The 13456-nt window shown below is 39.0% G+C and overlaps 1 protein-coding gene across 3 annotated transcripts in view; it reads left to right on the top strand.

Moving 5' to 3' along the window:
- Nucleotides 1-13456, top strand: part of DIP2B (disco interacting protein 2 homolog B) — a 215057-nt gene that overhangs the window by 109996 nt on the left and 91605 nt on the right. For all 3 annotated transcript variants that reach the window (XM_054591118.1, XM_054591119.1, XM_054591117.1), the window contains exon 3: nt 10608-10736. In XM_054591118.1, coding sequence (XP_054447093.1) covers nt 10608-10736 — 129 coding nt within the window. The remainder of the gene's footprint in view (nt 1-10607; nt 10737-13456) is intronic.

Here is a 13456-nt window from a genome sequence, read left to right as displayed (position 1 = left end):
ACTAAACTGTCCAGAATTATTAGACTTTTTAATTCTTCTCCCAAAGAATACAAGGACTTGAAAAATTCTTTTATGTTGACTACCATCACTGCCCATCTTACATTTTAGTACCACCTTGTTTATATACTCTCTCAGTTATCAATTATTACTATTATTATTGCTTTGTATAATTAACAGTAGTTAATATTGTTTCTTTATTCATAGTTCATTTGTATGTCTCACTTCTTCTGCTCAGTTCAACTTCCTTCTTCCTAAAATCCATCCTATATATTTTAGTGGTAAATTCTCTCAATTCATGTTTATTACTTTCTTTGCCCACCTTTGTGCTTGAATCTATTCATGTCTTTCCCCAAAAGGGATCAGTTGTAAGACTGGTGGATAATCTATCTTCCATAGGTTCTGTAGAAAAAAGAGATTAACCCTTAACCCTATTTATCCCATATATCTTTGTAGACTTTGAAGAAGGTATTTAGTGTGATTTTTTCAATAGCATTGGAATGAAAATTTTAGATTTACTGGATTATAATATTGTCTGAGATAGAATTAAACTAAATGAAAGCCATTTTACTTCATTTGGTTTACTATGTTATCTCTGGAGGAATTCAACCTCTTCCGAACTCTTTCTATTACCTTGTTGGATTTCATTCATTTCAATTGAGAAATACCTTCATTGTGAGGTGGCTACTTGAGTGTATAAAAGTAACATCCTCCACTAATCTCATTCAAAATAAAAAATTAATACTGACTGCAGCACTGTATTAGAGAAACAGTTATGTGCACATGCTTATCTAAAAAATTATATTATTTAAAGACTTAGTGATTTTCTTTATGAAATTGATTTGGAGTTATCTTGGGTTGCATATTTATGTATATTTTAGATTTCTCAAATGTTACATACATCTTTAAAATAGGACTTAAGAAAAAATTTAAGAATGTAACAGAATGGGGGAATATGGAAGAGAACTCAAGATTGAAGAAAATACTTAGAATTAGTAGAAGTTGAGTAAGGATCATTTTAGTTAATAATAAGCATAATGTAATTCAATTGTATCACAGGGATTAGATTCTAAAGTCATTGTGTGACAAAAATATGGTGTGTCAAAATTATCCTTGGAAACCCCTTAAACCTCCTAACTTAAGAACTGAGTGTTCTTTCTTAAGTTAAACAAAACCCAAACTTTATCAGGTATTTAAGGCTTGTGCTGTATGAACAATTCATAGCTTAATAAAGGTTAAAATCATAATCAGGGCCTCAGGACTCTCTCACTGTGAGAGGCGTGGAAGAAATGAAAGTATGGTAGGTTCACATTTCTTCTTTCTGAGCCATATGTTCTTTGAAAAGAGGAGCCCATAGAACATTTCTCAGTAGTTGGAAGCTACTTGAGCCTGGATATAAAGCCTCCCACATGCCTGAATTAGCACACTTGTAGGGAGAAGGAGCCAGAAATGAACTTTCTCTTGGCATGGCCCAAAGAATTGCATTTTCAAACTACAAATACTCTAACTCCTCTGTAAATTAATCACTCTTGGCTCCTGTTAGAGTTTCAGAAAAATGGAAGGTTTTGTATAAGGGAGGCAACTGCCCTGGGCTAATTCTGTGGTCTAATCTTTAAGATACTACTTTGGATACAAGTAAATAATTGATAATTCCAACTAACTTTAATAGACTCTTAAGATCTTTAAAATCAAGAACATTTAAAAAAATATTTTTATTATTATTTTATTTATATTGTTCATGTCCCCAGTTTGTAGCATTAGTAACTGGAATATAGTAGACATTTTATAAATGTTTGTGGAACTGAACTGAAAGAACATCTAGAATTCTCCAGTATCTCTTTTAGTAAATATCTGTGAAGATGCAAGTGTCAGGTAATGAAAGAAGCAGATTACAAATTGGAGAGTGATTGGTCCTGGCAGCTTGTTTCCACCCTCAGTGAATCTTTTAATTTAGATCTACAGAGACTATGCACAGTATGTTGATTCTCATCTGAGATTTAACATTTCTCTTTAATTTTTATTTTTAAATGTAATAAATGCATTTATTTTATTTTATAAAAGATTTTATTTATTTTTTAGAGAGAGGGAAAGGGAGGGAGAAGGAGGGAGAGAAACACCTATCACATGTCCCCAACTAGAGACCAGGTCTGCAATCCAGGCATGTGCCCTGACAGGGAATTGAACTGGCAACCTTTCAGTTCCCAAGCCTATGCTCAACCCATTGAGCCACACCAGCCAAGGCAATGCATTTATTTTAAATAATCAGATGGTACTAGGAGGTTTGTAACAACAAAAATAAGCAGTGTCCTCTCTTCCCCTGGGGATACCTCCTTTCAGCTCTTCTGTTTCTTCTGGCATTTACCCTGTGTTTCTAAATAACGTTTTACAGCTTTCCTTGACTTTTTTTGACTTGAGGAATGATTTATTCATTTCTTATTTAAAAATGTGAGAATTTTTCACTTTTGCGTATTAACCATCTAGACACTACACACTCCTTTTCCCCCTTTTCCCTGTCCCTCACATCTCCCATTTCATACCCATTCTGGGCTGTAAATTTGAGCATTCAGTGTTTATTAATGATTTCTTTAAAAGATTTTATTTATTTTTAGACAGAAGGGAGCGCAGGGAGTAAGAGAGGGAGAGAAATATCAGTGTGTGGCTGCCTCTTGAATGCCCCCTGCTGGGGACCTGGCCTGCAGTCCTGGCCTGTGCCCTGACTGGGAATCGAGCTGGCAATCATTTGGTTTTTCAGGCCGGAGCTCAATCCACTGAGCCACGCCAGCCAGGGCTATTAATGTGATTATGTAAATAAATATTGTTCGCAGCTAAGTCACTTGGTTTATTTACTAGGATTGTATTTCCTTCCTTTTTTGCACAGCTGATCTCTCTGTTTCATTATTATTTTTGTAAGGACAACTCTTGGTGCTGTTTCTTTCCTTGCATATATCTGAACCAGTTGTTTTCTTGTCCTGCTGCGGGCCTTCATTATCATTCTGGTGGCATTTTGGGAAGGAGTGTGGATAGATAGAAGTGGTTTTTTGTTTTGTTTTTTAATGCTCACCAGGGACGTGCTTATTGATTTTTAGAGAGAGGGGCAGGGATGTAGAGAGAGTGGGAAAGAAACAGAGAGAAACATTGATAGGTTTCCTCTCGTACATGCCTGACCAGGGACTGAACCTGTACCCCAGGCATGTGTCCTGATCGGGAAATGAACCCATGATCTTTCGCTTTGTGGACCAATGCCCAACCAACTGAGCCACACTGGTCAGGGCAAGGACCCACATCTTTTGCTTTAGGACATTACTGAAGCTTCTGTTTTTGATGGGTTTGGTCTAAGCATTCCATTCTGTCTTCATGTATTTGAGATTGTAACCTTTGTATGTCTGATTTCCTTCCTTTGACTTGTTCTGCTATCTTTTACCTCATTTAGTGGTGTTTGTCCCTTCAGAATAGGATCTAACCTTTTACGTGTACCTTGGCCCAGTTTTCCACATTATTTTAATCCAGACCTTCACCTATTGCCCTTTTAAGGACAAGACATACCACATTATGAATATGCCTTATCAGAAGAAAGTCAACTATCTTCCTGTTGGGGCTTCTCTTACCTCCTGAATTGTCCAGGAACCACTTCGGGTATAGATAGTGCAGAAGAAATGGTGGGTAGTGCAGCTTCCACACCCAAAAGGGAAGAGCCCCATTGCCTGCTGCTGCTTCCCATTGCCTCATGGGGTGCTGTTGAAACTGGTCCTTACATGTAACCAGTAATGCTGACTCACTGCTAAGCCTGCTTCCTGCATTAGCCACTGTGATAGAGGAGCCCACTCAGCTCAGCCAAGGTACCCTCTTGGATTCTCAAAGCAGGGCTCTTGGTATTGTGCTCTTTTGGCCCCATGCACAGCCGTTTTCCTCATACTAAGTGGTCCACGGAAGCTCTGGGTCAAGGTCTGTTCAGATACTGACTCCCCAACATTCCTCTCTCCCAGAATCCACCCCTAGGAATCGGGCAGGTGGCCTCTTCTCCAGACTCCAAATGCTCACACTCTCATTCTTTCCTCTAGACAGTGAGGTTAATCACCCACCCTTCCGAGGAATGCTCTCCTCAGTGACTCAGAGGTGCTTTAGCTCCCAGGGGAGACTCCCTGAGTGATTCAGGGTACCTTCATCCATCCTTCTTGGGGTGGAAGTGGGCTGGAGGCTCTCTTTCTAATGATTCAAGGTGATTATTGACACATTCTCACTATAGGAAAACAGATTTAATCTGTGGTGGGTGTCCTGCTTCCTTACTGGTATCTCTCAGATAGTATTGTGAAGATCAAAGGAGGTGATGTCATGAAAAGTTAAAAAGAGCTATAGAAATGTATTATCTTTGTTATTCTGTCATTTCCTGTTTTAAGTCCCATCAAAGGCAGGCAACACTAGACTTGTCAAGGTTTTTCTCCCTCACTGGACTTCTGCAAATACCATGCTTTTTTTATTAGGTGGCTTTTACCTCTCTTGCCTGGCTAAAGCCTACATCAGTGTGTCCTTTTACTAGATCTTGCCTGAAACTGTAATACAAATTAAACTCCCCAATATGTGGCCTCAGAGAGCCTTGTTCTTTTTCCTTTTCTGCACATACCAGGATATAAAAGATGTATGTGAATTGGTGATCAGTTAATATATTTCTTCTCTGGACCTCAGCACCAAGACCAGTGAGGTGAGCATGTCCTTGGTTCTCAGAGCACATCCGGCTACACCGTATTACTCTTTCAGGTGAGAGTATCTGTTAAATCATTGGCAGAGTTGAAAGGTGAGAAGCTGAGGTTGACTTTGTTCCATCTTCTCGAATGGAAATTCTGCCTAGTTTTATACTGTTGAATAGCAGCTTTTTTTAGGTTACCATTATGATTGTATTCAAACAATAGTATCATAGAAGACTCTGATGTCTCTTTATACATAAATTATATACGTGTTGATCATAGAGAAAGAAGCCTTTGTGTTGTAGAAGAAATGAAAATTTGAGGTTTTTCTTAAACTTACTGTTAAACCTTGTAACATCATCACTATTTAAACATAATGGTGACCCCTAGTGGATATTCTGCATAACAGACTGAAAGATCAGGAACCCCCGTGGAAGCTGGCACTATGTAACAACCAGTAAGTAATCTTTTTCTTTGGATCTCAGGTGTGTTTCATACTAGAATTTAGCAGTTTTGAAGAATGCTTGATTTATGAAGTTCGAAGCTCTCATTCCAGTGTTTATCTGTATTTGGTGCCTTTTAAAATTACTTTGATTTTATATGTCACTTTCTGTAAACAAAACAATGAAATGGTAAAAAAAAAAAAACTCCTGAGTACCTCATCACTACCTTATTTCAGCTACTTAGGAACTTTTGTTCCATCTGATCCTTATAATTGTAAGGATCTGATGGATCCTTATACACATTATAATTGTGTATAAATAGAAGGGTGGACAAAAGTTGGTTAACAGTAGTGAGTATATGAAACAGTTTACTCTTTATTATTATTTATTATGATATTATTTTCCATATGAACGCTAAACCTATTTTCCCCACCCCTATACTTTCAACATACATAGTTGTAATCATATTATGTACATAATATTTGGTGTTCTTTTATGACTTAACATCATTTTGTTTAGACCTTTTTATGAGTCTTATAGTCAACATATTTTTCATGGCATATGATAGCTCATTATGTCAGTACATGCTCTCTTTGCTTTTGGCATCTTACTAGGGTAGTGAAATTGAACACATCTTTTTCTAAACAGAGAAATCTCTGTTTTTGGTCCCCAGGTAATTTTTGAGATCTGGCTGGAGTGTAAAACCCTGGCCAGGGAATGAGTCCTCTTTAAGCAGCATCTTGCCTGTCCAGGCTTTGCTGGATATGCTCTTAAGTAACATCCTGTGGAGCCCCTATGTTCCAGACCCCTCCCTTCTCTCTTTGATGAGACCTGAGGTACATTGTTTTCCACCCCCTTCCATGGTAAACTGTTGCCCTGGCCAGTAAGCTAAGGTGGGAGTTAGCCTTCCAAAATTATTTTAATCCAGCCAAGACATAGTTTTTCCCTCTTAACTTCCACATATGCGTTGATTTGCCAGTTGTTCATGGGGGAACAAAAAAGGAAACAATTGATGTTAGAAGATAGAAAAGTCCTGCTTATAGTGTCATAATTTATTTAGGAAGCTGAAAATGTATTTGGTAAGAATCTGCTCTATGTAGTGTGGCCTTCTAATTAAGAAAATCCAGTATCACTTTTATTTTCTTCTTTACTCTTATCTATGATTTTGACATTCTAAAATGAACATATATTCTTTTTATAACCCAAATAGAGAACTTTTCTAAATTGTAGAAACCCAATAAAGCCTATGGAAAAAATATGTGCCATCCAAAATTTCATCACCTAGAGATAATTGCTGTTAACATTTTACTGTATTTACTTCCAGTTTTTTCAATGCAAAAATAAAATATATTTGTAAATCATATGTTCAAAAAAGTAAACTCCAGTACATTGGAATAAAAGTTTATAAAATTCACATATAAGTTGGAGAGTGATTATTCACATTCAAAAAGATTAGAGGGTTTCATTATTAAGCTCCTTTGTTATACTTAAAGTGATTCAATTCCTAGGAATTCATTTCACTCTTCTCTTTTCTTTACTTCTCTTTTAGATAGGCTGTCTTGAACTTGAAGTAGCTGCATCACACATTGAGTCAAGATTATTGTGTCAGAAATCCATGGTTTTGTGACATTATGATTTGGGCGCCTGACGAATGGTCACTGAACAAACTTGTCAGCCATTTACTGAAACTTCATTTTGGCTTTTTCATTTTATTTCTGGCAAGGTGCAAGGCAATGTTTGTCCTGAGTTTAGACCCAGAAGAGACCTGGTCTGCCTGGATGACTGAATCCCTAAGGGAGCCGAGATAAGCGTTGCCGAGCATCTTTCTAATGTTGCTTGGTGACTAGTGTGTTGTGTTGTGGGGCTTTTTTTTATTTTTAAGCAGTTTGGTAGATCACTTGGCTAAGTATCTTCTCACTTGGTCAAATCTTGTTAGATGTCTGTATTTATGTTACATTTCCTTGTGGTCTGATCTGTGACAACCTCTAGGCAATCTGAGTGGAAATGTTCAAGCCTCTGTGATTATTCCCCAAACGAATGTATCAACTCCCAGTTCCCCTGTCAACCGCTATCAATTCTTTATTTCAAATTTTAATTTTTAGCCAAATCTTTAGCCATTATCTTCTTTCTGCTCATTAATTGTTGAAAAATACAAAGTAAAAGCCTAAGTGAGAGAGCAATAGTAAAACATAAAAGAACCGTTTGTGTCCATCCTTTGTGAAATACAAATCTATATTCATTCCTTTCATACTTTGGATTATTAATACCTCATTTGGAAGTACCATATTTCTTAGCATTGTGGTTTGATCCATTCTAGCAAATCTGCTTATCTAATCAAAAAAATAATCAGTGGTGGGTAATTTAGTTATATATTCATTATGGCCTACCAAAAAGTAATACAAAACTAGTGTTTTAAACTTGATGCTAAGTCAGACCATTCCCTCTCTGCATATTTGCAAGCAAAGTAGCTCATGTGTGCTAATGTGATTTCCTTCCTGTGTATATCATCTGACCATATTAATAAAAATAGCCCCTTTCTAATTTTTGTTCTCTGTTTAAGTTTTTTTGTGTTCACCACCCCAAGTAAAGTCTTCTATCACCATTTATTCCCCCTGTACCTGCTTCTACATCCCCCAACACCAATTGGAATGTTTTAAATAACTTCTCTAATGAATAGCTGAGCGCTCTTGGGAGGGACTTTTTGCACAATCTTTCACATAAAGGCAGGTATTTTAAAAAAGAAAAAGAAATGATTGTCTAGCTGCTGACTATAAATCCTGAAGCATTTAGATACTCCCAAACTAAATTATTAATTCTGATTGCCTTCCTTTTAAGAGTGTTTGGAGAGTTTTCACAACCTTATTTATAATAACCTTTTCTGGTTGAGAACCAGTGGGGTTGGACAGACCTGGATTCGAATCTTGGCTCTGTTATTCCCTGGCTCTGTGACTTTGGATAAAATAATACATGTCTCTGTTTCTTTTTCTGTGGTAAGTTGATAGAGATAGTGCTGACTTTGTAAGGTTCTTGTGACGAATAAGATAAAATGTGAAAACTTTTTTATATGTGCTTCTGTATGCACAGTGCCTAGCACAAAGCAGACAGTTACATTTTAGCTTTTATTATTGTAGGCTGGGGGTGGCAAGCTTTTTCTGTAATGAACCGGATAGTAAAATGTTTTAGGCTTTGAGGACCATACAATCTCTGTTGCAACTAATCACTTCTGCCTTTACAGTGTCAAAACATCCATAGGCAATGTGTAAACAGGTGAGCAGGGCTGTGTTTTAAGAAAAACTATTTGTAAAAACAGACACGGGCTGTATAGTTTGTTGACTCCTGTTCTAGAGCACTAAAACTAATAAGTGAAACAAGGTGTGAAAATACTAAGATTTCAGTGTAGCTCTTCTGTGAAATAGATTATCAAGGGAATTTAGGTTGATTAAAAACTGGTTTGCAACCCCAGACATGACCTCCCAAAATCTCAATTAAAGCATATTCTGCTCTGTTAATATATTTTATAATAAAAATCTCAGCTACCAGGGACCATAAAAAGGAAACATTTTTACTATAAAAACACTTTTGTGGAGAGCATCTTAAAATACACTCTTTTGCCTTCTTAAAAACAATGTATAAAAAATAATATAACCTTTAAAAAATAAAACCTTTAAATTTATGCTATGACTTTGCGCATCAGGACTTAGTTGAGTGGTTTTTGTGCTCTACTTTGTGCTCGTTGGGGTCGCTAAGTGGTTTTCACCTGGTGTGTATGGGTCAGTCGGGAAGGTCCAAGACGGTGCCTTGGCAGAAACAGAGGAAAGGCTGGGCTCAGCTGGGACTGTCAGCTAGAGCTCCTAACACATGGCCTCTTGGGCATGCTGATCCTCTTTTTTTTTTTAATGACATGACGTTATGAGTCTCAATTCCTGAAGTACCATAATACTTTCAACCCTTGTTTTTTTTAAATATTTTATTTATTTATTTTTAGAGAGAGGGGAAGGGAGGGAGAATGAGAGGGAGAGAAACATCAATGTGCGGTTGCCTCTTGCACGCCCCCAACTGGGGGATCTTGCCCGCAACCCAGGCATGTGCCCTGACTGGGAACTGAACCAGTGACCCTTTGGTTCTCAGGCCGGAGCTCAGTCCACTGAACCACACCAGTTAGGGCACCTTCAACCCTTTTCCTGAGCTATGTAAGCCTGTTGTACTCCCTGGACCACTGTGCAAGCTGCTTCTGAGCTGTGGTCTGGAACAGTGCAGTTGCAGGATGGGTGACATCTTACTATAGTGGACACTTCATTTCCTCTATGTAAGCTGCCTTGCTAGGCACAACTAAGTGCTATCAAAGAAACTTAAAATACGCCCTAAAAAAGAAGGGAGTCCTGCAGTGTGTGACAAAGTGATTGAACCTGGAGGATGTGATGCTGCGTGAAATAAGCCAGCCACAAAAGAACAAATGCTATATGGTTCCACTTATATGAGGAATCTAAAATAGTCATGCTCATAGCAGGAGAGAGTAGAATGGTGATTGTCAGGGGCTGGAGGGAGGAGGAAATGGGGAGTTGCTATTGTAATGGGTCAGAAGTTTTAGTTATGCAAGATGAGTAAGTTCTAGAGATCTGCTGTGCAACATTGTGCCTATAGTTGACAATATTGTACACTTAAAATTTTGTTAAAAGGATATATGTCATTTTAAATGTTCTTACTATATCAAAAACATTTAGGACTTAGGAGCTAACACTATTTGAAAAATAGACTGTAAAATATCAGAACTTGAGGTGTTTTTCTTCTGCTTAGTTTACCTGCATATATGTAGGCAGGCCTTGGAGACAAGTTCAGGGGTTTTGCGGCCCACTGTTCCCCTGGTTACAAGTCCCATGGGGGCCCCTGGAATTTGTTTTAAGTACATGCCTGACAGAAGTGCATGGGCGTGCTCCAGAGAGGGCATGCCTCCCTTCCCCACATTCTTTACTAGGCAGTGAATGTTAGGGGTGCGGAGTATGGGCACAGACCAGGGGCTGGAAAGGACAGGTTTTAGGGGTGGCTCCAGTTGGAAGAGGGCCTAATAGGTATGACTTGAACCTGTGTTTCCATAGTAAGCACCCTACTTTTGCTTAAATATGTTTATTTGGAGTAACTTATGTTGGGGAGGCTAAAGTTCCCCAAGTTACCACTTGCAGGATTAAGGGTCATATACCTGTCCCAGCACTCGACCCCACCAGTTCTTGGAGTCTCTGCAATGGCTTCTTCACGTTAGATAGATCTTTTTGCTATTTCTCTCCTATCACTTGTTCACAGTTACGGCTCTAAGATGATATTTTTAGTCTGGATGTCTTGTATCATTTTTCTATATGTATATGCCCTTTAACTCTTGGCTATAGATGGGGTAATAATACCTACCTTAGAGTTTTGTAGGAATGATGTGAGGTGCTCAGAAAATGTTAACTATTATTGTTATCGGATAACCATCTTCCAAACCTCCTTTTTTTAGAAGCTGATTCAGCAGCACAGAAAGAACATAGAAACCAGATACCTGCTCCATCTGCAGCTCAAACTTCCGCCCCTTCTAAGTACCACCGAACTCGATCTGGGGGAGCCAGAGACGAACGATATCGGTCAGGTGAGAAGGAATTGGAAATTATCAGCGAAATAGTTTTTACTGACTTGATATGAACCGTGTATCCTCAGAGTTTCTAATGTTTGTTTTGTTTTGTTTCCTTGAAGCACCTTCAGGTCTATATTGATTCATTTACCAGTCATTTATTGAGTGCCTGTTATGTGCCAGGTATAGTAGATACTCAATATTTACAACAGCAAATAAGACGTTTCTGTGCTCAAGGGCACAGGGGGAGCCAGGCAAGTACAAAGGTGCTGTGAATAAGTAAGTAAGGAAGCAAAGGGCTTGTGTCACATAGGGTGATGTAGGGAGAGCTCAGTGGACTCTCTTGGAAGAGGCAAGTCCTTTTGTGTGTGCCAGAGCTGTTAATTAGTCTCATAACTGATGGAGCTGGAACAAAAACCCACACTGCAATTTCAAATTAGTAAACTCTTAAATTTTATTTCTTCTGAACAAAAAGTGCCCGTAGCAGGGAAAAGGCAGCGTGCTGCGGCCGGCAGTGGAAGCATGGTCCTGCTGTGCCATGTCTGGGACGGATGCACAGAGAAGCACATCGGAGACCCTCAGGGGGACCTGGGTGCAGTGAGCTTGCCCCGTGCCCTTCTGCTGCCCAGTGGAGTCTCTGCAGCACATTCATTGTGCCAGAAGACAAGCTGGAATGCAATTTTACTTTCTCCAGATTTTTGACTCACTTGTGCCAGCCAAGGTTACCTTAACCTTATTTCGAATTGGACAACGGGATGTATGTTACATCCTCTCAGAAACTGCTTCAGAGAAAACGAGGTAAAGGACATGGATGCAGAGCTGTGTCAGCCATTAAGTGAGCTTATTTTATTAGATACTTATTTTCAACACTGGAAGGAAGGGGAAGTGTTCAATCAAAAAAATAGAGGTTGCACGCCACACCAGAATTTTCTGTCGTATCTTACCTGGTCTTGAGGTCAGAGGAGGCTTTCTCAGAGAATAAGACCTTTAGACTGAGTCATGGCAGAAGGACAAGAGTTGGCCAGGCAAAAGAGAAATAGCATCAGATAATGGACCTGAAAATAGTTCCTTATGGTTGGAACCTAGAATGCAAGGGCCCAGACGGCAGTGGGGGGGTGAGGCTAGCAAGATTACTGGGGACAGAACCTTGAGGAACCTTGAATAGCACTGAAGGATTTTCAGCAGAGCAGGGCATAGTCAGATTTGTACTGCAGCTTGTCCCAGCTGCAGACTGCATGCCCCGCCGCTACTCTGTCCCAGTGCCTGGCACAACACTATCTATATTTATCTGTATCTGTATCTCTATCTGTATCTCTGTCTCTATCTATATATCTATATCATCTGTCTGTCTATATGCTAAATGGATAATTTGGAGAAAAGAAGGAATAAAAGTAGTTATTGGTTAAGAATGGATTTGTGGGCGGTAAGGCTGAATGTAGAAAAGTGTATCAGGAGCTCCTGTTTGTTGCCAAGCCCCAAGGCTGATTTCCAAGGTCTACCCCAAGTGGCCTTTTGAGGCTGGCGGCCACGCTCAGCAGCAGCATCCAGAGGGTTTTAGCCTTTGCAACTGTCATCCCTGGCCTTCTAGGAGAGGGAGGGGAAGGGGGAGTTTAAAGATTTTATTTATTTATTTTTAGAGAAAGAGGAAGGGAGGGAGAAAGAGAGGACGAGAAACATTGATGTGCAAGAGATACACCTTTCAGTTGCCTCTTGCACTCCTCCAACTGGGGACCTGGCCTGCAACCCAGGCACGTGCCCTGACTGAGAACTGAACCTGCAGCCTTTCAGTTTGCACTCAGTCCACTGAGCCACACTGGCCAGGGCAGTTTTGTTTTTTATTTCTGGTTTTTTTTGTTTGTTTGTTTTCACAACATATAATAAAAGGATTAGTAAAGAACTAAAAGATGTTTCTCTACATCCTGTGTCTAAGCTTTTACATATAGTAAAGGGCTTTAGTGAGCTCATTCAGTAGGGTAAAATTTTGACCTTCACCTAGTAAAACCCAGCTGTGATCTCTATCCCCTATCCTTTTATATGAATTTTTGTCACATATACCCCAAATATCAAAAAGTGTACTTTGTGAATCAAATACTGGTTAACACACTGTTCAGTGTCTTGGTTAGGTGCAGGGGTGTTAAAGAGGGTTTAATAGTCAGGTTTTGAATATATGTCTCATTGGGACTTCTTTTTAGGGTAGATGTGAGATGTAGGCCAAGAGGAGATAGTGTAGGGAAGAAAGGATTATTTAACACCCTCAAGATATTGAAAGCTATGAGAGGACTGCAATGCTCTCATGAGGGGAACAGGAAAGAAGAGGTATGCAAGCATGGATTTTGGTGAAAATCACATTTTTCAGCTAAGTAGCAAAGGAAAGCTCAATATACTCTGAGAATTGTAGCTTACATGCATAAGAAGAAATGAACAGTAGTAGCAAAAGCAGAGAAACTAAAGTTACAGAATTTGATGTGAGTTGAACTTTACCTCTTTGCCACTATTCATAGGAAGGGTTACATTTATAAGTCACATGCAAAAAATAGCCTAAGAACATAGGGGATATTTAGTGAAAATCACAAGCATTCAGCGTAAAGTGATAGGTACACAAAAAGGATTTAATATTGATAGCAGTAAGTTCAGCTGGAAAATTCCCTCTCTCTTTGAATTATGAGAGAAAGTTTATGTAGATAGTCACAGAGGTGGAAGAAATAAGCCATAGAAGAAATGGGCTCCGGAAACAAGTT

Source organism: Pteronotus mesoamericanus, unplaced genomic scaffold (assembly GCF_021234165.1).
Source record: "Pteronotus mesoamericanus isolate MK-2021 breed Mesoamerican mustached bat unplaced genomic scaffold, CSHL_Meso_final scaffold_21, whole genome shotgun sequence".
Taxonomy (NCBI): Eukaryota; Metazoa; Chordata; class Mammalia; order Chiroptera; family Mormoopidae; genus Pteronotus; species Pteronotus mesoamericanus.
This window is presented reverse-complemented; position numbering and strand designations above follow the sequence as displayed.